The following is a 25,062-nucleotide window of genomic DNA, read 5'->3' on the forward strand; positions in this document are numbered from 1 at the left end:
TGGGGAAAGCCGCAAGCTCTCGTTATCTAAACATGCAAAGTACTGATAGAACTTATGACAAGTACATGTAGTGGAGTAGAACGTTCATCGTTTAATTGGTTTCCAACTAATTGATTACGATTGCGATTGGAAATTTAATTGCTCGCGACGATCATTGAATATATTGACTGTTATTCTCTAGTGACGCCACGAACGATTAATTCACTCGTCAATCGCCATTTGTCATACGCAATTAGCGGTTGATAGAAAGGGTTACACTTCCCAGCGATGGAAACGTAACGTCAAACAAACTTATAACTTAATAGCATAGAAACGTACTATTAACAATAAAAAGGAATACTAGCATTTGCATTCTTTGATAACAATTAATTTAATCGACAGATGGTTTAATTACTGCAGATCACCCAGTAAATATACTGTTGAAAATTTTGTGTTAAATTCAACACGAATCACATGTCTGAAAGGGTCCACCAATATTTTTGTGTTAATTTAATACATCATGCTTGTGCCAATCGATACCACAAGCTGTATGTTGAATATATTAACACAAAATATTGTTAACTTGAACAAACTGGTAATGTTAAATTTAACTTAAAACATGTGTTATATGTATCCATAAACTTAGTCATTCGATAAATAATAACACGAATATCTCGTTAAGAAAATAACACAAATATCCAGTAGCTTTCACGTCATTGTTATATTAATTACTGGCACCATTTTATTATTACAGAATTGCTATTAAACCTAATAACATGTGTAAAAGGTACACGAATTAAATGTTGCGAATAATATGTGGCATATGTTTTACGTTAAAGTAACGCGGATAATGTGTAATAAATTCACGACATGATGAATGTAAATTCTGAGAATTTAGTAGACGGTTATTTCGTGTCAATCTTCAGGTAACATAACTTTTTACTATTTTAATGCGAAACGTTCGTCGAGCTTTGAATTTTATAACATAATCAACACGAAACATTTATCCAATGAATTTTTTATACGCAGTAACACAAAATTTTCGACTGCGTAGTTAGAGGAAGACTCAGGTGTTTATGTGAAGCTGGCAGCTCAGTTCGTGGAAGCTCATAAGTAATTAAGAGTTTTGACTTCACTTTCGATAGTTCTATAGTTCCTGATCAATTAACCCTTTGCACTCGAGAGGTGAGTCCTAGTCACCACTAGGTTTCACGTAGCAAATCTACCAGTAACAATGTTTCTTTAGATTTCATTTCTTTGGAACTAGAAGTGTCAATAAAATAACATCTTCGGAGTAAATCGAAGCTTAAAATTCGTTCCAATACAGAATGTGGAATGTAGGATGCTAAGAAAGCATCTCGAGTTGCTGGTAGATACGAAAAAAAAGGCCTCGAGTGGAAAGGGTTAAACTAATGGTTCTATCAATTAGAACTATTGGATAATTTTTGTAAACAATTTCACGTGCGCGAATCTGTAGTAGGATCACTTACAGGATAAGCAGCTCGATTGAAATGAGTTCTGATAAATAGTTATAATTGTAGGAATGTGATATATAATATGAGGGTAAGTGTCTGAGTGTATCCGTGTATGCGGTGTGATTTGTTTCTATAATAATTCGGAGTTCAGTTCGGTCGAGACAGTTGTAAGAGTCAGACAATAAATAATTCGTTGTCAAACTGTAATACGTTTTAAAGTTATTAGATTCCTACATAATTGATAGAACTCTTCTAAACTATCTTTAGCACGCTAAAATATATCCAAGAACTCTTTCAGTTTTATCGGAACTCATCGTGATCGAACAGCAGATCGCCCTTATCGGTCTCTAAGCACGAAAACGTGTCAAGAGAAAAAGAAAAGCAGTTTCTACATATAGAGAATCAGACGCGCCAAAGGAACACTGCAGAGGAAATCTCCGCAACGGGGTTGTGGTGCAGCGACTGCGGCACCGTGTTTCTAAAGATTAAACACGCTCGTTGTATTACACGTCACGTAATGGTCGAGCACGGTTCTAGACCCGCGAACGATACACGTCCGAAAAAGCTCCGACTTCACACTTTCACACGTGCGCCTTTTTAAAACTGTTCCAGCCTGTCCCGGTGAACAGCGAAAGCTCCTGGTCTTGCTAAATCCGAAGTCGGGACCCGGAAGGGGCCGCGAAACGTTCCAGAAGAGGATCCATCCGATTCTATCGGAAGCGGAGCGGCCTTACGAGGTTCACATCACCAAGTGTTCCAATTACGCTCGCGAGTTTGTGCGTACGAGGGACATTTATCAATGGAGCGGTCTGCTGATGGTCGGGGGCGACGGTATCGTGTTCGAGGTAGTGAATGGGCTTTTTCAAAGGCCCGATTGGGAAAAGGCTCTCAGGGAATTGCCCCTCGGCGTGATACCGTGCGGCTCCGGGAACGGGTTGGCGAAATCCATCGCGTACGCCAAACAGTAAGTTACTTTTATGTTCGATTCGCCACGATGATTTATTTCGTGTCTTGGCACTCGCCAACGTCGAGGAAGTCGTTACTTTGCTCGACAACTGGTTGAAATCACATCCGAATTCGAGCATTTACATAAGGGACCATTTGTACAGGTCGCGCGTTGTCAATAAAAATTATTTACACCACATAAAACACCCTTTTTAGCAAATACCTTTTGTACAAATATTTTCTTGATAGCTTCATCCCCTCGCGAGATATTCAACCTTTTCGCTTTGAACAAAACAACTTGTATGTTGAAACCTCTACTCGAAGACAATCTTTTATACGGGATGTTCAAAAAAAAAAGCATTCAATATTTATATGGTATATAGGGCACACTGTACCGAGTAAAACCGTTTCTGAGATATAAACATTTTTGTTTGCTAGTATCATGATTGACTTACTACTGGGTTTTCGATATTTATAGTAGATTTTCCACGTGTTCACGGCTCATTTCTGTACACGAAATTGAAAAAATGAAATTGACGAAGTTGTCGGCACTTGAATGGGAACATTCAGAACGTAATTTATAAACACTGACATAAACACCGCATGCGATGGAAGCAAGTAAGTCAATCATGATACTAGCAAACAAAAATGTTCCCCCACTAAAATGTTCCCCACATTTCAACTGTATCTGAAACATTTTTCGGTATGCATGATGATATTAACGTACACCGAAGTGGTAATATCAGGTGGACCACCCTGTATACATAATATTGGACTTTGATGAATATTGGTTCGTTGTGCCGAATACCATAGCAGTGCAAAGGGTTAATTATTCAAATGCGCGCGATAAAAGATCGTTTAAGATTCATCGCTACTGTCAATTTATCATATAGATTGGTATAAATTTCGTGATTGGTATCTTGTGATCTCCATGCGCAGCTTCACTGTAAATATTTCGTACGTCACTTGGTTCGAATAACGTTATAGTGTAGTCTTGAATCAACATTGAAGAATGATTCAATTCAGGGGGTCGAAATAATTACAGAATTGTATCGCTAGTTTTCATTGAACCGATTGAAATGGGAAACTTACGATAACAGTTATGTTCCAATAGGAATGGATGAATAATAATTCTTTGAATAATTGTTTCAAGAAATAAAGATAACAGAAATAACGATATCGAAGAAATTCATTCTGTTAATGCTTCTTCGAATTTTACAAAAATTAATGTCTTTAAAGTACTTGTAAATTATCGTGAAACTCAAATAGAAAATTAAACCATTGGATGAAAATATGATTATATACCAATAATATTTTATTGTTATATTTAATAATATTTATTAGTACAATAATATGAAGACATAAATTTCATAGATTTTAAATCATACATTTAAATCAATTTTAAATTTGTAATATCGTTGAAGAAGGTTATAGTATAAATTACAGTTTACTTTATTCATCTGAACGTCAAACCTGAAAAATAACATGATATTTAAATTAATCTTAATACCAATGACTTATTGCCAAATATAACATTTCTTCTATTTATAATGCAGCATTAAAAATCACACGATACTCGAATAAATTTAAACATCAATAAAAAGAAATAATTATCTGAACGTAAATGGATTAACAAAAAGCCATTTCACTATTTACATATAAAACTGTTAAGTTTTGTTTATCTCTAATAGTATCAAGAGCAAATAAAAATAAACAATTCCAAAATTAATTTGCCAAATACTTATCCTAAATATCTGATACTAATTATTTAATGATTCATCGTCCTCTAATAAATGATTTTCCTTCCTGTAGCAACATGATTACTTGATCACCTAACGATCACGAGCTCCAATTACTTTCGACTATCGAGGGTTTGCCGCACACGCGATATAGTTTCCTCATAAGCGTTCGCGGGCACTTAAATTTCATTGCTCTGGAGCAACGATATGTGTCCGTATAACTGCGCGTGTTGTAAATTTTCCAGTCAACAAACTCCCAGTCTGTCGGCGACTAGTTTAACAACAGTATGGCCGCGACGTAATTTCATATTCCAAACGAGTTACTCCAAACTCGCTCGACTGCCACGAGCAGACGATAAATCGACCCATTCGACTAATAGCAAAGCTGTCCGATTAGTCGAAATTCAAGCCGCGGGAAACTCGCCTTATTGACTCCGAGACAACTAAGACAAGTACCTTACTCGATTGGTCGAGTAATTGACAGTAGCATTTCGATTAATTCGATCGTTTCTCTTTGTATTTTCCCTTTGAAAATTCAAATTTATTTTTATTTTATTTGGCCTGGCTAAGTGAACGGTATTCTCTGGTAATATCGAGTAATTATTGAATGTTAATTAATGTTTATTACATGGTAATAATGAAGAGAAAATGAGGGCTCGGCTTAGGTATCCAAAAAATGTTTAAAAATTATACATAAGGGGGAATACTAATAAATTTTTAATGAATGTGAAATAATAAATATAAGAAAAAATGCTACAATATTTATGGATATTTGTTGTCATATATATTCGTACTGTTTGTATTTTCAAGAGTTATTTTATTGTAATTTTATAAAGGATTTATTCATTTTAATGTTTATAAATTTTGATTATTTTTATTCATATTGAATGTCTGCACTTTATTGTTTTCTGAGACATCATTTTCTCTTATATAAAACATAATAATTTTTATAATATTACTTCTTATATTTTTTATAGTTTGTTTATGTTTAACTTATGCGTTAGTATTACTCGTATGTACTTTATTTGGGAGGTTCTTTGTTTCAAATGTGTACTTTAATAGTATATTTAATAATAATATAATAGTTTAATAGTAACAGTCTAATTATTATTTGGAAGTATCTCATTTCAGTTGAAGTGATTAGTATTTCAAATGAATATTTCAGTACTAAATTGCAAATCTATTATATAACATTACAATATTATATACTATGAACAATACGTATATATATTTAAACTTGATACATTTTATTAAATAGTATAAACGAATTAAAAATAAATTTTGTAATATATTTGACACGAACACGTTTTTATGACTTAAGATATGATAATCAGTAATAATAGGAAAGTTACACAACTATGTTATAGAGATGGGTTTTAAGTTTCCTTTTGAAAAAATGAGTCAGAACTATCAATAGAACACTATCTTGTATTTTTTAAATACTATGTTTTTCTGTGTGTCTAACGAATGGAAAACTTGAAAGCAAAAGTACGTAGGATGCATTACTGTGCGCGTATGAACCTTTATATTTTGAATACTATTGAATATTTATATTTAAAGTAAACTATATAATATTTCCTCATAATCCTATTTTGTTTTATACTCTTCCTGCCTAATTTTCGATACTATTGAATATTTATACTTAAACTAAACAAAATACTATTTTCTCATAATTCTATCGTATTTTACAATTTTCCTATATTCTTTTTTACATTAATAGCTTCAAATCTAATTCGAATTTTCCCTATTTTATTTATCGTACATGCATACTCGTTCACTGATTATGTCTCAAATCAGAGGATAGTATCTCAATCAGAATCGTGTTTTCAATTATGCAAGTCCTCGTTTACCTATGGACGTTAAATTATTCGTCGCCACGTACGTACTTTTGCATAAATATAGCGACAGGACACAACACAGGAAGACTCATCATTTCATCTCCTATCCACTCTTAATATTCCTCATCACCATTAATTTGTCGATGAAGGCATAACAAGCACGCACACGAGCACCGGTTCTGCGCGCACTTTGCTGCAAAAATCAAAGCATCAAACGCTCAAAACTATCTTTAATATTCATGCATTCCGATATTTTCCAAATGCATATATTTCAACAGCTCCATAAAATGATCTATTCGTTAATTAGATAGCAAGTATTCATTTATCACGCATTTATTTGATATTTTTTTTTTTTTTTTTTTTTTTTTGCTGAAATCAAAATATCAAACCGTCAAAATTATATTTGATGCTTATATATTTCGATATTACTCAGAGTATGAATTTCAACAACCCTATAAAATTATCTATAGTAATCTATTTTCTATTGTAAAATTATCTATTCATCACTTAGCAAGTAGCAATCTATCGACGCATTTGTTATATTTTTTATTTTACATGTAAATTTAGAGTTCCACCGACTACTTGTTTCATAAATTGGCGTGTTTCAAACAAAGTAATAACTTTCCTGATATTTTCCATCAAAATTCAGAATTTGTTGTCGTTGGATTTTCTCCAAATATTGCTTTTTTTTTTATTTTGTAATGAAGAAGACAATATAATTTTTTAATATTTTTATTACCTTAGCCGTGTACTTCAATCATTCACATTATAATTTATACTATCACGAACCGATATCATCGTTTTCCCTATTCAAGATGTTTTTCATTTGTGCAGCTATAAATTCCTGTGAAAACATCCACACAACACTGATACATCCATACTTGAATAATCGTGTGTATTTTTCCGCTTGTTGGCTGGCTTCCGCTTGCCTCAAGAAGTCGCGAAAAATTTTGCAGTTTTACAAAGTTTCGCAGTAAAAATCGCAGTTACACATACACATAACTGTCTCGAAGAGAATAAGTATCATTCCGGGCTAGTATGTTCTCAACGCTGCACTAAAATCGTACATAAATGCTGCATTTATGTGTACGATACACCGTTAAATTAATCGACATACGATTTTACTTATCAAATAGCTGTTTGATGCTTTATTGTTATTATCATTGCAATATTGCATTTCAAATAATTTAATTCTAGTAAAACAAGACATAAAGGACCACGTTGGAAATAAATATTCCCTATATGCTTAGGAATTGAGAAGAATGGATATTTAATACTAAACTACCGAGGTCAATGCATTTTTGTCGTACATAGACCTGCATGTTTGTATTGAGCTGATTTCTAATCGAGTTGAAAATAATTTCTTTTCCAAAAGATAAAATAAAATAAAATAAAATAAAATAAAATAAAATACAATGATTAAATTAAAATAAAATAGAGAATTAAATGAAACAATTAAATCACTTTATTATATGTTAATTTTTGTATCAGTCCAAGCCATAAAGATTCTTATGCAGCTATTTCAAACCAGGACATTTATCATGAACCAGGAATTCCTTAATTCCCATGATTCGTAATAGGCTCAATAGTAAAAGAACGCTGTTGCAATCACTTGCAATTGGTATCAAATGACAGAGCATGTGTCATGTAATTGTACGTTATGAATCTATCCTGAATGCGACTATCTTAAAGTGGAATAGTTCGATAGACAAACATAGTAATGGGAAAAAAATATATTCCCAAGGTATCAATTTAAGTAGAGTAATTCTTATCGCCTATAAAAAAGAAAGTATTAGGAGGTATTCAAAAAATACATGTGAAATATTTCTAGCTTTTTAGTAGAGCTCCTGATTTCAAGAATTTCATTTCATTTAAGACTTTTGAATGCCTTCTCTCAAATCTTTTGAAACTGAAAACAAATTAATTTTACGACATATTAAGTTAGACTATATTATTTCATGAATTTCCTTTGAAAGATATAAATATAATTATAATGGTGAAATTTCCTGACGATGATAAACAAACAATGAAAGTTGAAAAACAAATTAATATCTCTAACTGGAATAATCAAGTATTTAATTTAATAACACGTTCTACATAAAAGAAATACGATAACTAAATGATTGATGTGTTGTGCAATAGCAAAACAGATGTCGCCTCTATTTTTAATGTCGTAACCGTAAATAAAGTTTTCTCGAAAACACGCTTAAAATATATCTATCTTATTTTACACATACGAGCGTATCAACTTGCAACAGATAGGACGAAAACAATTATTCTTTAGATAATCCATGGTATTTAAAATACAAGTAGGATTTAAAATATCATTTGTGTATGCCTTTGATTTTTATCAAATTTATCAGTGTAAACACATTTGTTGTTTGATATCAAGTACGCGTGTACTTAACATATGTACTTATTTCTTCTTGTTTAAATTGAATACACGTAAGCGGACAAAGAAATAGACGAATTAATCGTTATTAGATCTATAGTACCATTTACATTTTGGAGCATTCTCTGATTTTCATAAATATAAAGATTTTTGTACACGTATTTTTATTTCATTGAAAATTTTTCGCATTCATATTTTTCGAATGGAGAATTGAGATTTCGATAAAAGTATGTCTTATCTTCTTAACAGTGTAACATATATATTTTATTGTTGATATTTTATAGATTTTTGCATTTTTGTCCATGCTTATTTCGTTTTTTCCCATTTTCACGTGCCATAAATTTGTAAACATCTACAGTCTATTTATAATTTCTATGTCAAAGTATACTCAATTAATGCTTCATTACTATATAAAGATAATAGTATCAGTAAAATGTTACTTTATACGTAAATAGAACGAGGTTCATTTATTTTAGAGTCTAAAGGGTATTCTAAACTTTTGAACGAGAGTGTGTCTTGCCTAAGTATTACTTATTTAGAAATAAATTGTATTTTACTAATTAAACTATACTGAAATACTATAAGGCCATTAAGTTCTCAAGCTGAAAAAGATTTAGAGATTTTACATTTTCTTACCATGAATTAGTTAATAATACTCAAGTCAAAATATGTGACTGACTTCTTTGTAAGGAACTCTTTGATACTATCGAGTGTAAGATGTGACAATTTTAAGTAATTGGTGTGCAAAAAATTCCCATCTTAAAAAAAGTACAATCAGTTTAGATATACCTAGATTATCAGTTCAGATATATCATCAATCTATAGTATAGGATTATCGACAAGGGTCTTATCAATCTGTATACAGGGTGAGTCTAGTATAAGTGAAAAGGGAAAAATGTACAAAATTGTATTCAAAGAAATTATATACATTTCTTCTTATCCTGTCTCATATACACAATTCACTTTCCCTATACATTTTAACTTTTATGAGGCGGAATCAGGTTTTTCTGGTTTGCAAGGTCATCATATAAAACCACTTTTAAATAAAGAGATCCAAAATCAACTGCAATCAATGACAAGCATGCATCGGGTACAGTATTGTGACAAGGTCAGGTGGAATCCTTCTGTTTTGCATATATGGTCTTTTAAATCAAACCCAAGGGAAATAGTCATTTTAAAATACTCGTTCACATTGTGGAAAACCTGTTTGCAATCTTGAGTCATAACAAAATCGAAGCCGCGTCGACGTCTGTCTTCAGGGCTTCACTTTTAAATTAAACTAGTCATTTGTATGCCGGAAGATAAATGAACATGCAACAATGCTAATATAAATTTTATTAACATAGTCGAGATAATTGTTTTTGGAACAATACGTACTTTATCATTGTTGTCACATTTCATACTTCTGTCGTAACTAATTAATAAAGTATGTGAAAACTTCTGTAACAACAAACATTTTGCTGTTATAATGTAGATATAATTCTATTGCTATAAAAATAAAATTGTATTAATACAGTATTATAAGAACAAAGTTGAAATCTTCAGAAACTCCTCCACCTATAGAAAGAACATGTAAACTGCATATGTGTCCCTTTCAATTGTACAACTTTTGTATAAAAAGCTTTTTCATAGGATACATACTTTATGAGTTAATCTATATATACAAGTTATATGTACTACCCGATAAAATTCTTTTTTTAATTACAAATATGAAATATCCTGTGTTACGTAAATGATGTTCAGACACTAAAGAGACACTTATATACTGTTTCAGGGAGCCATACGATTACAATCCACTTCTGGTTAGCGCTCTCTCCGTGGTAAAGTTCAAGAGAGCCCCAATGGACTTGGTGCGCGTGGAGACCAGGAACCAGATTCTATTTTCATTTTTATCCATCGGCTGGGGCCTTCTCGCCGACATTGACATTGAAAGCGAACGTCTGCGTGTGATCGGCGGCCAAAGGTTTACCGTATGGAGCGTCGCACGTCTGATAGGGTTAAGAACGTACAAAGGCAAAGTGTCGTACTTGCCCAGCGATAAAGTACCGTCCGTTGAAAGTTTAGGCAATGGCAAGGCCTACAACGAATACGCGAAGGAGACACAGATATCGCATTCCAGGAGTTACGGTGACGATTTAGACCGGTAAATACTCCATTAATCACAATCATACATGAGGACCAGTGGCACGCGAGCCTGTAAACCAGTGATTTCCAACTGTTTTTTCATTTGAATATTCCTTAGCATCCAATTTTTGTTAATTGCACGCTTCACATTAGGAAAATGTTTGTATTCATCGCTTTATTTACCAGACTGCCTTTTCTACAAACCTATTTATTGTATTCATAGGCTTTTTAGTTTCAATGTTACCCGCTGTTACGTCTCGGAATAAGGGGAGGAATGCAAAAGAGAATGTGTTCAATTTAACCTTTAGTTTTATTATAAAGTAGAGAATTTGTGACAATCAGTTAAGGTGGCCTTACGCCAGCCACTTACATGTATCATAGCGCAGCGGACAACAAGCTGTCGCTCTATTCCAAACTATATGATGTATAGTTGTACAATTTTTAAGTGTATTGTAATTTTCTGGCCCTTACAAATGCTTCGCGGGAAAACTTCTTACAATATTAACTTCTTATAACGTGTCACTGAGCGTGCGATCTCTGAACTCAGAAATTCGGCTACGCGTGCAATGGTATTTATACTACTGTCTACTGCATTGTCAGGTGGAAGTTATGCAGGGGACTCCCTTAGTCAGGCGTTCCCACAGACTGTCGTGCTCTTCTTGGCTGAATTTTTTGGCAAGGAAATATTTTATCACTACCCGGTTCTCCGGTGTCATGAGCACCTGCTTATCTTGCCGGTGGGAACGTCTGACATCTCATCGTTGTCGTAGGTCGTAGCCGAACGTTTGATTATAATAAGCTACATAGGAGTAAGTGGAATAATCTAAATGACAAGAACAGTCGCACATAGTGATCGTCACAATAAGCCTTTTAGTTTCAATGTTTACCTGTTGTGTTGTTGGTCGTCTATATACAATGCTTAACATAGCTTAATTTGTTAAAGGATGTTGACACCTATATGTATTCGTTTGCTTTTATATAAAAATTACCGTTATTTACGAAAACAGTACCTTGTAGAATTAAAATATATACAATATTAAAGTGAGACAGCATATTTGTATGTTGCTTTGTTTATGTGTAATCAATTAAAGCGTAACAAAATTAATTTAAAACTTGTTCCTCAAGAGGTTAACTTTGGGAGACAGACAAGGTTTTTAACAAACAGGGTTTTTTACATACTTTTTAATAGTATGCCTTGGTTAATGTTAGTCTGCATTAATATATATATCTATTAACGCGGGAAGACCTCTTCTACAAAGTCGTGCACCAACAATGAAGCCACGATAACATCCATAACATCACGCTAAACCGACTTTTGAACCTTTATCGCGCCGAATGTTTAGATCTCGCCGATACCTTTATTCAGTCGCCGAAAGTGTTTATATCTCGGCGATATCTTTATTCCGTCACCGAAAGTCGAAGAGACGCGTAGATGACCGCATGTGCACCTTTATTGCACCCTATTAAATAAACATTCTGATTGTACACATGTGTATACCACGACGCCTCAGGTCACGACCAAAGGTGACCTTCAGATACGCAGAACAAGCCCCATTGTGGTCTTGTGAAGTCTGAGGATGGGTGATCAAGCCAACCCCAACTAATAGCCATGAATCGCAATGCCAAACTAATTCTATCCGGAACAAGATACATAATACCTTTTAACTTATGATTAGACTACGAATGTTATGCAGTATATCATATAGAAATATGAATAATATATTTACATTTTACATTTATGTAAAATGAATTATTATTGTACTAATTTATATAATATATTCTGCATACCTTTTGCATATATTTTCTATATTAGCATTGGTCTACTTATGACTATTGTTTAATTGTACTTGTTAGCGATCATCCATGCCATCACTAGTCACTATTTGTTTCATTTGAATCTTAATGTTTTTCATTATTATTTGAATATTAATCAGAAGTTGCAATGTTCCATAAGGCTTTCACACATACACCTCGTAAGTGTCCGTACTTCGCATTCATTATCCTTCTTCTACTCTTCGCTTAGATATTTGTTATCTGCCTATATCATATAATTCAGTTATTGTAATGATACTTTTTATAACTGTAATGTATTCTGGAGGGGCCTAATATTTGCACATTTGTTTATTTTATGGTAATAGTAATTTACTGTTTTTGTGTGTGTCATATACAATTATATAAGTAACATAAGTATGGATATAGGCAACTTGTATTGAAATGTATGTTACTTATAAGTAATAATTGTATACTTACACATCAATAACATACATAATATAATTATATGTAATTTATGTTACAACCTCCATTTTGGATCCACTTTAGAAAATGTTGTTTGATCAAAATTTATCTTATGAAATTGACTAGTTTAGCTCACGAAAAATTCACATGATCGAAAGATGGTATGAAAAAAGTTTTTAATTTCCATGCAATGAAGAATTTTTCTGTTTTCTCTATCGTCAAATAAATACTGTATATTCACTCGTTATTTTCTACAGTTTTAACTCAAAAGGAGAACATATAATTAATCGTCATATCTACATTTCTTTGTTTAGATGTAGCAGGATTAGCGAATCGAAAAGTTTCCACGACGCGCTCGACGGAGACACTGCTATTTTGGACGGAACCTTCGATGGCTGTGAAGATAATGAAATCATAAGTGAAAGTATTACTCTAGAAACGGAAGCGGAGAGAAGACAAAGGCTAGATAGCTTTTATTCCGTGACCTCTGCAAGGTCGACCTACTATAGTGCGGGTTCAATTTCTAGTTATCACAGCATCGACGAGCCTGATAATGGGGAAGTCGGTGAGTTTCCATCTCACAAGCGAAGATTTTCTATCTCGACGAACAATGTTCTTTTTTTTTTTCATAAATTCAATTCAACGTTGCAATCAACACTATGTTGATTTTGACTTATCTGTTTTTTAAAAGCATTGCTTAAACGAGTTCTATTTATATCTGATAATAGTCATAGACACGCGAGCTGTTGATCCTCACTTCAAGATTTTGTATCAAATATAATAGTTTCAAATCACACGCTTTTATCAATGACTGAGAAACTGGAGCACAGTATACAGGACGGGTCATTTAAACGGGTCACTGGAATAATTTGTCTACTTCTAAAGATAGGAAAGATTGTTTGGCACGGAATTGTTTGATTTCATGGAGGGAGTAGTGACGGTTTTGATTTGTTCTCTACTTTTTTTAATAGAATAATATAAAGTGTGTTTCGTTTAAAGCAGAATGACTAAGTATCTTATAAAAATGAATGGATCTATTAAAAAGCTATGATGAAACTATCAAGCAAATGTCTTTACAACAATTATTTGGTACAGAGGACATTATATGGAGTACTTACTTTTTTTAAATGAAACGTTATATGTTTTTATGCATAATAAGATAATATTTATTTAGACAAATTCATCAACTTATCATACGAGGTCATTTATTGTAATATAAACTTTTAAATTGTTTTTAAATCTCCCCACGAAATTATAACGAAATTATTTACTCTATGTATTGTCCCCCCTTTGAACCAAATAACTTTCGTGAAATCATTTTCTCGGTACATACTTTTATCCTCTCACGAGATACTTAACTACCCTGTGTTAAATGAAACACCCTGTATATGCATTTATCTTGTAATAGAGGCTTGTACATTGAGGTTGAACGAAAGGAACATTACCGCTACTATGACCTCGATAAAATAAAACTTCTGTCCCAAACATTCTTTCTTATCTTCAGAAATAAATAAATAGTTCAAATAACCTATTTTTCATCCCCTATTCTGTATAGTTTTGTTCATTAAACTTCAAGTTTATTTTGCTGTATACAATTTTTCGACGGATTCTCATGTAATGATACACGCGCGTACAAATATGTTTCTAAATATCAAAGTACTGGGTTTAACAAAGATTTTATCCTGCAGAATATTAATTATAAAATCTAACAACAGCGAGATCGGTATGATAACGCGTTGAACTGCGAAGATTTAAGTAACACTAAGATCATTACTATTTCATCTCTGCTTAAGATAATAATTCGTATATAATTAAGATGCAGAAAACAACATTAACCAAATTATGTACGGTCCATCGTCGAGGTTGCCTGCTTTGACCGCAGAAGTGCCAAGTTCCTGGACGCAAATTGAGGGTAAGAAACTATAAACATAGTTAGTAACCGCTATGCGGCTTAAAATTAGTAAAGAATCGATCGTTCGACTGATTTTACCACTGAGTAAGATATTCAACATTTTAACTGTAACCTAAATTATACCATACCATGGATAACTTTGCTATGATAAATATAGTAACATATTAGCTAGAGTGTAGTATGATAAGGCATGATGATGTCGGTAGTAATAGCGTAGAAGTTATATTAACCTTACAATTAGTATAGTAACTAACTGTAGGAATGTTAATTATTTATAGTATAGTTGGAATGTAGTCTATAGCTAACCATTTTATAGTAAAACTATAGCGCATTTTAACTTTTCCAAATACAGAATTTTGTTCAATCCTATAGTATTTGATTAACTTTTTTAAACTCTTCGGAAATGAGATTCCTCATTTATTTTATGCAGTCTTATCATTTTATTTTATTAAGCGTTTTGTTTATATAGGCTAGTATATTTATATTGTTATTTATTTATATATCGCATGGAACAGGCCAATCAAATATGTTTACTCTTGATAGTACATAAAATGTCCTGGACAAATCTTGCTTAGTTTTAAAGATGATGTTATCTAATGTCTAATTATTTAATGTCTGTTATCAGTATGTTTTTTAATGTCTAATTGTTACATAGATAGAAGTTTAAAGATTTAACTAAAAGTTTAAAATATTTGATTGGATGAAATAGATAGAACAGTGATAATTATCTTATTTACACGTACACTCGTAATTAGACACTGCAGGTGTTGAAAATATTAGTCTTGAGCGTTGATGCATACTTCAATGTAATTCGATATGAACAATACTGTATAGGGTCTATATCGCCAAATCTAACATGATTAGATAGCCTTTCAGCATACAAATGCAATGCTTATCTCATAATTTATGTATCAACTTTTTCAAATTCCGTATAAAGTGTTATGAAAGTTTGAATAAATATATGAAGCCGTAGTGTAGTCACTACCGTGTCACAACTTATTCTTAGTAGCATTCATGGACACAGACATGTTTCTTTACATTATGTGATTAATACTGTACAACCCTAGGATGATAATATTAAGGTTGGAGAAAATAATGTTTTAACAAAACAAGATTTGCCTTTTTTTCTTATCTATATACATAAACAAATTATTCAAGTGGCCTGTCTCAAATGCCTTGCCCTGTATCATTTCTACAAATTAGTGACACAGTGAATTAGGCGTATATTTGTTTCAAATGGGATTTCGTATAATTCACGTATAAATTCGTGACTCGTTAAATCACAAATCCTTCAGTATGAAAACTTCCCTAAAATAATTCTTAATCTTTATCATACCATCATAATCGGAGTAAGCATGCAAATTTGTCTACATTGAAACGTACAAGTTAAAATAAAGATGTCATAACTCAGTGAAACAAGTACGTGTATCCTCGTTTACTGCTCACTTGATTCATACGCGTCTTGTACATGCTAATACATATGAAGTAAACGGTTTATCCGCCCACGATCCCAGATGTAATATCACAGTTACATTTGTTTCGGGTTGGACACGGCGCAGACGATAAGGACAAACACTGTTACTCACCATGACCTGCATTTGGACATGATATACACGACCATTAAAAAGGTCTTCTATACATTAGATTAGTAATACTTTTATGTCATATTATGTGAAGTATGTTAGTGCAAAAGAATTTTTCTACTATATTTTTAACCGACTTCGAAAAGGAGGACATTACTCAATCCCACATGGTGTTGTTGTTGTTTTTTTTAAGCAGAAACCGCCGCATTTTATTTTGTTTGAAGATTTTGGCAAGCACAAAATATTTTTCATTGCATATATAAATAATTTCCTTTTGTTTATTTTGAAATTACGTATTATGTTTCTAAGAAAAATTACGCAAGTATGATTTATTTATGATCTTTTGGGTTAAAATAACACAACGTTAAATAAGTTCTAACGAGGTGTATCGGAGATCTTTTTGAATGACTGTATAATATCGGAAAATTGAAACTTAAAGAAATACAAGTATAATATCCAACTTTTATATGATAATCGATACGAAAGGAAATTATAGTTTTTAATATTTAGCTTAGATCGATAGAAACAATATTGCGTTTGTGACGCAATGAATTCACTTGAGAAGCAAATAAATGTCGTTTGTATTTTGAATTTCAGGGGAGTTTGTTATGGTTCATGCGGCGTATCAGTCACACTTGGGCCAGGATTATTTATTCGCGCCTCGTGCCAAATTGGCGGATGGTCTTATTTGGCTCATAATAGTTAAAGCCGGAATCACTCGAGCCAATTTACTCCAGGTAAATAGCCCAATTAAAACCAATATTTCCGGCTCTTGCATTTTCTATCAACGTACACAATCAACAACATATAATTATTCAACGATATTCTTAAAAAATAAAAAATAAAAGAGATAAAATAGTTAATGCTTAACTATTAGTGATGTAGTTTCAATTTCATTATTGTTGTAAATACTCAATAGTACTACAAATACTATGACATATAATATTAACCCTTTGCATTCCATTGGCGCCACTACACAACATAACTCAGTTCAACTTGTATTTATAATAACGCAAACCAAGTTAACGAGATGCACGAATAAAATTTAAATTACAAGCATGTATAAATATGTAATGGAAGGAAGAAAACTTCCATTTGTAAGTTCATATTTATTCAAACAAAATTATTTATTGTGCCTGTTAGTTCCTGTTGGGTTTAAGTAGTGGTACACATCTGACACGTTCTGGCATCGACATGATACCCGTAAAGGCATTTCGAATAGAACCAGAGGAAGACGTAAATGGTCATATAACTGTGGATGGAGAAAGAGTAGACTATGGACCCTTGCAAGCTGAGATATATCCGTCTTTAGCATCGGTAATGTCTCCTTGATACAAATCAAGGCAGTCAACTTTATAAAGAACTAGCAATGGAATCAAATGGTACAATCCTAGAAGTTCAATTATATGGTAGCAGCATGGTCCAGGCGACAATACTGTATTAATACATTAATATGTGCATTCGGGGTTGGTACTTTAGTTCAAAATCGTGATAGGTGTATATTTATAGACTGTGAAACTAATAAAAAAAAACAACATTCCACGCAATGTACTCGTGTAACTATTATTTAACGAAGTCGAACGTAACATATAGTTTGTATAAACTCGATTGTTATTTCATAGAGTTTTAATATTTATATATGACATCGTCCAATAGTGCTCGTTAACTAGTGACTCTCGATTAAATTTGTTAACTAAAAGCGTACCGTTTGGACAGTTTCCTGTATAGCGCACAATAGTGTAACTTGAAACATTCCACAGGCTTCGTGCTAGTTAGCAAGTACTATTGTTAAGCTTACAGCGTAAGGGTCGGATTGTATGTTTTCCTTCCTATCATTTGCCAGGGAAGGTCATTGAAACTTGACAAGTTAATAATCACTTTCGTGTTCAAGAGTATTAGGTATCTATAGAATTTCAAAGTATTTCTGTTAGAATTTTGGTAAATCTGAACCTCAACATATAAGAAGTAGAACTGAGGAAAGATAGTGATGTAAATGTTATGATTTGGGATTATCACTGATTGGAGACATGATTTGCAATAAATTTAGAGTGATTTAAAATTAAATAGTGGTTCATTGGGAACATGTACCACACGTGTCTAATACTTTTGAACACGCCTGCATTTCTGAAACAATTGTATAGTGTTAATACATTGTGGCTTCCAATATTAGCGCAGCACAAGGACTAAAATAGATCAGAAACAATTTAACTTTATACAAATATTCTGATTTTGTAGCTTAAATGCGTTTTATCGACCAGTGGGTTGTATTGTTGCTTGGTCTAATGTCAGCGATACAGTGTTGATTTCACAGCAATAGTGCTCAAATCTTATACATTGAGCAAAGCGCATTTACTATTAAAAACGGCCGTCTTTCCGTACAAGTTAGAGTTACTAGCTTCTCATCTTACGCTCATATTTAAAGTATTTTTTCAGAATACTGTTAACTACTTTATCTGATATAAGAACATATCATGTTTATTAAAGTAGTATGGGAAACGTTAAAGATGTCATACCTAAATCATAAGAGCATGGTTATTACCTATAGAAGATTTGTAAATAAAAGAATGTTTAAAACGCAAGAGAACTGTTTGATATTGTATTATGGAATATGAGAATAATATTATAATGAGGTAATTGCGAAGTTATCTTATACTGTTATTGAATTGTGCTTTCATATTGAGAGGAAGAATTTTTCACATTAATTCATCAGATGTTTTTTTTTTTCTCGACAACCGTTGTAAAAAAGAAATAATATAATCTTCGGTTAATATACGACGATTATAATACACATAATAATTATGATTTGTACAAATAACACTGTTTATAGTTATGGCGTTATAAATCTGTGCCAAGGGACATGTAAAAATGATTATACTACTCAAATGTTTTTCAATTTTTATTTCTATCATGCTAAATCTTATGTTTATACCTACATTACAAATTTCAAACACTTTCACATTCGAAATATTATAGACTTAATAGATTGCGAAATACAAGTATGTATGTTTATGGTCTTAATTCGTATGCTATATGGTATGAACATAAATTGTTAATTATTACAGCTCTCTCAAAGCATCAGAGAATTGCGATACTTTCGTTGATAACAATTGTAAACAAAAAAAAATATTTGGGCAACCCTATTTTATTATTCTCAATCACAGAAAGTGCAGCTAATAATTCTTGTTTAATACTTCTAAAGAAGACTAATTGAATTGTTCATAAGTAATATTGTAAATTGAATCTGTATACGACATTATGTGATATGTATTTAATTTACGGCTCTGTAAAAAATTTTAATTATTTAATTAAAAAGAAATATTTAACGGCACATTTGTTTAAAAAATGATATATTGTTGCTCAAAGTATTATTTATCATTTTTGAAATCCAAATGTATATAATTCTTCCATTAATCTTGACTTTAACAAAAGTTTTTTAGTATAATAGTGGTTATAGATGATAATAAATTTGTTGACGTAACAAAGTTATTAATTTTCGAGTGTCCCAAAAAATATTGCACAATTTTAATTTTAACTTAAATCGTTTATATATGTACATATTTTGCATTTGTTTATTTGTATACTTTCACATCATTAGGAACAAAACTATAATTTAGCAAATGTGTAGTCCAATCCCATTATCACATACAATCATCATCTCATTTGGACAATGATGCATTTTTGAGCAAGAGATAAAAAGAGCAACAATAAAACGTATTTTTTGTATTTAAAGAATTCTGTTATAGTTATTGTTTGATAAAGCTTTAAAATGCGCAATATTTTTCAGGGGATCTAAATAGTTTAAAGTTACATGAAAGTTATTTATGTACCTTACAATTGCTCAAAAATATGGTGTTGAAGGTAACATTATAGAAGATATAACATTGTATCAATGCAAAGATGAGTCAATAACAACAAAATTTACATGTTACTCATAAGAATTGTTATAACTGTAAAAATGTTAATTATTAATCATTTAGAAATCTGTATATAAACTTAACACAAAAGTTAATCAAAAATTGATAATTAAGAACTATTATTTTTATATATATCAAGTTTCTACATTTTGTTCATTTATTAATTGCTCCTATTTAATATAAAGAAAATGTTATAATTCTATCTGATTTTAAATACAAGTTCAATTATGGTATAGAGTTACATTAAAAGCACAAATATGGAGAATCAAAGAATGTTTAGAAAAGAAACTTTTAGTTTTAAAAATCAGAAAACTTGAATAAATATTGATTGCAAAGAATACGTCTACCCATATAGTACATATATACAGGTTGACCCATTTTTAATTTTCCTATGTTCTCATCTCTGGACTTAGTAACTTCTTATATAAGATGTTTCAGGTTAGCCTCATTTCATCCAATACGAAGTAACTATCGAAATTTCGAAGCGACTTTCATGCCGTAAAATGAAATGAGATTTGTTTCGTCATTTTAGATTTAGAAGAATATGAAAACAGACGGGTATAATTATTAAACATGAGAAGTTACTAAAAGTATGTAGGATGATTTTGAATTGTATTCTTATTTTCTTAGACATAATATACACAATGACATTGGCTTATGTTTTCGATAATTACGAAATCTGAAACAGTAAAAAGAATTCTATTCTTTAAGTTGAATTTTATTAATTTCCCCAAGAATCCATGCAAATCTCTGATTATACGTGACGGTGTATACTCTGATGCATTATATTTTTTCTTTGTCCAAAAGTGATTTTTAATAATATATAGCATAGTAAAGGATAAGTTCTTTTCATGTAAACACTGTCGTTTTAATTTAACATTTTAAATAGGATTCGATTTTCAGACACAAAAAGTATAATGCTCGTAAGTTATTTAATTGTTTATATATTTATTTATCACTTATCGTATAATATTAAGGCTGCAAACAGAGTGAAAAAGAGTATATACGATAACATAAAAATGAATCGGTGTACGATAGATTCTATAAAATTTTGACGGCAATGTTAGTGTAAAATTTGCTTTTACACTATCATGTCTATGATTTCAAGTATCATTTGAAAATTGAAAGAAAGAAGAAAGTAAATATTTTGTTACTGTACAGATACCCACAGCCTTACAATGGTTTGCAAAATATAACAGTATAAAAAAGCAAAAAATTAATATAATTAATTTGTAAATACGTATCATTACAGTAAAAATATATTAATATAAACTATGTATTCTTTTTTTAAACTTTTAAAACTTATAAAAATAAACATGTAGCAATTACTGTTATACATATACACAATTATAACATATCTTTGCTATTAGCACTCTATTTGCAGCTCGGCGAATTTAATACACATCGTGTAAATCTTATTACTTTTTTTATCATTATTACCTGTATAAAAGATGATGCCACGAACATTTTAAATAAGCTTACTGTTGTTACTATTATATTGCATGGCATAGTTTGTAAACATATTCTAAAAATTACACAGTAAAATTTATTCAAATTCAACAAATTAATGGGATCTCTAATCATGCATTACCTTGTCTTAGAAATTAACATGTAAAGAACGTATCGGTGAAGTTATTATGTACTATGATGGGATTCTTGTATTTCCACAGGATCTGAGTTTTCTTTTGTAATCAGTTAAGAACAATGGCTGTGAAAAAGATGCAGAGACACACTCCTTAGAGGCCATGCAAACTGTAATTTTTGTATAAATGTATTGTATTTAGTATTTAAGGCTTGCAGTTATTCTAGAATTGAGCTGTTTTTTTAACCCGTAGGAGCATTATTTTTAAATCTGTCTTTCAAAATTAAAGACACCTAATTTAGTTACCTTGGATACTAGTGGCAGGTCATAGTGATAAGCAACGTAAAACGTTTGTTAAAAGCAATTTAAGTGGCAGACAAAGAGAATGTTTTCTTAAGAAATCCAAATTGAAATAATAAAGAATATAACGACATCGAATATGTCATTAACGTGTAAATCACAACTCCTGATAAAATGGAAGTTGGTTCTCGATTCACGATACATTAAGTATCGATTCAACATTCACATAACTGACTTACCTACAATCCTAACATTTTGTACATTAAAACTTTAACATTATTTCACGCGCAGATATAAGTTAAAAGAAAATCTTTCTCACAACGCGTTAAATAACTAAAACAAAGAACTCATTAAGATATAGCAAAGAATTTAATATATGCTGTTGATCTTTTCTTCAATTCCGTGTTATGTTTAATTTGTCAATAAAACTGACAATCCGGTACTGAAAACAATTAACTCGTTATACTAAGAGCGTCTAAATTAGCCAGCAAATCTTTGACATCATCCTGAACTTGATCGGATGTATTAGACAGAGACAAACGCGAGTAAAAGCTGCTCAAAGTTTCGACTTTTTCATGGGCATCTTTCTGCTTTTGCAAATATGCCAATAACATATTAACTATATTATGGACTTCTTCTTTGACTCTTAGCATACTCTCTCCCTTACAATTTTGTAATAATTTCAATTTTGTCTGTGCTAATTGTAACGGATTATAACCATGTTGATCCAAAGATAAGATATCTGCTCCTGCTTTTAAGAGCAGTGTAACCACTGATATTTGACATGTCACAGCTGCTAAATGTAATGGAGTGTTGCCTACACAATCACATTGATTAGGATCTGCGCCATGTTCTAGTAATATCTGTACCATTTCGGTGTAACCCCTGTTGAAAAAAAAATGTATAAATTTGTTCATGATCTACTGGAATCCTACAAAAAATAACTATAAATTGAAAATATCCGCATAATTTTTTGTTTTCTCAATAAATAAAAAATGTAAAATATTCTATAATCCATATAGATGGTGTTCTTCTTATAAATTCGTAAAATTGATCTTAAATATTAAATACTATAAGTATCATTGAAAAGAAAGAAATTTTATTCAAATCAAAATTTGTTAAATTTACCTGCAAGAAGCAAAGTGTAGAGGAGTCCGTCCTTTCGCATCATGATTGTTAGGTGATACGCCACTGATTAAAAGTCTTCTCACCATCATAGTATTGTTTATTGCTGCTGCGAGTCGCATTTTGCGTTCGATGAAAGGATCAATACAAGTGACATAATGACGAGTTCTGAATGATTTGCAAAATCTCCTCTTTTTATGATAATAATATTCTTAAAAAAAGAACATAAATCACTATAGAATATAAATAATAATTAAATATAAGCCTACATAATTTATATGAATCACTTACTGCTTTTTAACAGTTCCATACATATTGATAGTCTATCAACATTGTACATACGAGGAAATCCAAACTCTAAAACCTATAACAGATTAAATATAATCATTCAACTCACGATCAAATGTAATGCATATATAACGAATTTGAGAAAAAATAAAGTCAGGAAGATATATTTAAAAAGGTAAGCAGTGACAAAAAGTTGTTTATAAACAAAAAAGGCTAGAAACCACTACTAATCTTGAATTTACTTAGATGCATTTGGTCCTACACTTGGAATTGAATCACACTAAAACAACACTTGTTATTGTTGTGATCTGACATATCATTATCAATTCTACACAAACCTAATTAACAAATGTTATTAAACGGTAACGTGTAAATGTGGAACAGTTGTTTGATTAGATATAACGACATAGTACCTTGGAGGAGCGTGCAACTGGTCCAATGCTGCTGGTCGGCGATGAACTTTGAGTATCACGAGTGTAATTGAAATTTTCAAACGTGGAATAGGATGTAATTGGCGGTCGAAAATCGAGGGACGCGAAGTCTATACGGAAAGTAGTTGGCTCGTTCTCGTGTATTCCTTTCTCCCCACTGGTTGTGGTTACAATAGCTGAACTGACATTGGCGATTTGGTCCGATGACAGATTTTCATGCTGAACGATGAAACTATCGTTCGAATCGTTACCCGTCTCGACCCCAGAGTCCACAGACGTCATTTTACATTCAAACGTTCAACAACGTTTTAGAAATAATCCACCTTCTGAATTCGACATGCACTACGTGCATACCACGACAGCTCGAGGAAAATAATAATGGATTTGAAATTTGTCACTGATCAGAAAATGGAAACCTTGCCTGAACCCACCACTAGAGGGTTTGAGAGCAACTTCTTCAGGTTTGCCAATAGCACCAATTCATGTAATTCGCGATTATATGTCCCTAGAACTAGATGTAATGGTTCTCAACCACAGAGGGTCATCTTCCATATACAGCTATTACTTGAGGTTTTATAAAAAAAATTGATACATTTTTGTTCTCGAGGTCATTTTTTAAAGAGATTTCAAAGTCATTGGCATTTTTTTAGATGGGACGGAATACTTTCATTATTGTAATATTATAACTGATAAATAAACAAATTCAAACGTGTATAATATATTGACATTCTCTTTTCGTTCAGGCCATGTTGAACACCAGTGACTGACACTAACGTTTTGTTCACATATGGACACTTCCTAACACCTCTCAACAGCTTCTAACACTCTTTCACATCTCAAAACAACTCCTGATACCTCCTAACACCGGCTAACACTTCCTCTGACATCGTCTAAAAACGTCTAACATCCTCTGACACTTCCTGACAGTTTTTTACACCTCCTAACACCCTCTAACACCTACTAATAACACCTAACAACTCCTAATACATTCTAACACCATCGGGACAAAATGAGGCCAAAATTAGATACGTATCAGAGTTCCGTCGTGCCACCTTTTCGCATATCATGTTCTTCTCACACCAAAACGTAAAATCGGGTAAGTATTAGGTAAGTACTACTTATTACTCATGCCACCTCTTCGCATATCATGTTTTCCTGATACCAAAATGTAAAATCGGGCCAGAATTCCGAATCGTACCG

At 31.9% G+C, this 25,062-nt stretch overlaps 2 protein-coding genes across 4 annotated transcripts in view; one reads left to right on the plus strand and one right to left on the minus strand.

The window, feature by feature from the left end:
- The window catches only part of LOC128887831 (sphingosine kinase 1-like), a 34,935-nt gene extending 16,129 nt beyond the window's left edge, over nucleotides 1–18,806 (plus strand). The window contains exons 2-7 of one of the 3 annotated variants that reach the window (XM_054144205.1): nucleotides 2,067–2,418; nucleotides 10,143–10,511; nucleotides 13,042–13,292; nucleotides 14,550–14,639; nucleotides 16,820–16,959; nucleotides 17,366–18,806. In XM_054144205.1, coding sequence (XP_054000180.1) covers nucleotides 2,067–2,418; nucleotides 10,143–10,511; nucleotides 13,042–13,292; nucleotides 14,550–14,639; nucleotides 16,820–16,959; nucleotides 17,366–17,554 — 1,391 coding nt within the window. In that variant the 3' untranslated portion in view covers nucleotides 17,555–18,806. Of the gene's footprint in view, nucleotides 1–2,066; nucleotides 2,419–10,142; nucleotides 10,512–13,041; nucleotides 13,293–14,543; nucleotides 14,640–16,819; nucleotides 16,960–17,365 lie in introns of all 3 variants that reach the window. The other 2 variants (XM_054144204.1, XM_054144206.1) reach the window with 2 other exon arrangements.
- Nucleotides 18,807–19,105: 299 nt separating this feature from the next.
- LOC128887834 (ankyrin repeat domain-containing protein 54-like) lies at nucleotides 19,106–24,309 on the minus strand. The gene is made up of 4 exons (XM_054144210.1): nucleotides 23,845–24,309; nucleotides 23,435–23,507; nucleotides 23,147–23,354; nucleotides 19,106–22,903 (listed from the first exon to the last, which is right to left on the minus strand). Exons 1-4 carry the CDS (start codon nucleotides 24,142–24,144, stop codon nucleotides 22,471–22,473), a joined length of 1,014 nt encoding a protein of 337 aa, XP_054000185.1. The 5' UTR covers nucleotides 24,145–24,309; the 3' UTR covers nucleotides 19,106–22,470.
- Nucleotides 24,310–25,062: the final 753 nt, after the last annotated feature.

Source organism: Hylaeus anthracinus, unplaced genomic scaffold, assembly GCF_026225885.1.
Source record: "Hylaeus anthracinus isolate JK02 unplaced genomic scaffold, UHH_iyHylAnth1.0_haploid 11989, whole genome shotgun sequence".
Taxonomy (NCBI): domain Eukaryota; kingdom Metazoa; phylum Arthropoda; class Insecta; order Hymenoptera; family Colletidae; genus Hylaeus; species Hylaeus anthracinus.

Excerpts from the sequence above, each read along its gene's own strand:
- LOC128887834 (XM_054144210.1), bottom strand. The coding sequence starts at position 24,144 with ATGACGTCTGTGGACTCTGGGGTCGAGACGGGTAACGATTCGAACGAT. Across the intron at positions 23,355-23,434 it reads TATGGAACTGTTAAAAAGCA|AATATTATTATCATAAAAAG; the intron begins GTAAGTGATTCA and ends TCTTTTTTTAAG. Across the intron at positions 22,904-23,146 it reads CTACACTTTGCTTCTTGCAG|GGGTTACACCGAAATGGTAC; the intron begins GTAAATTTAACA and ends TTTTTTCAACAG.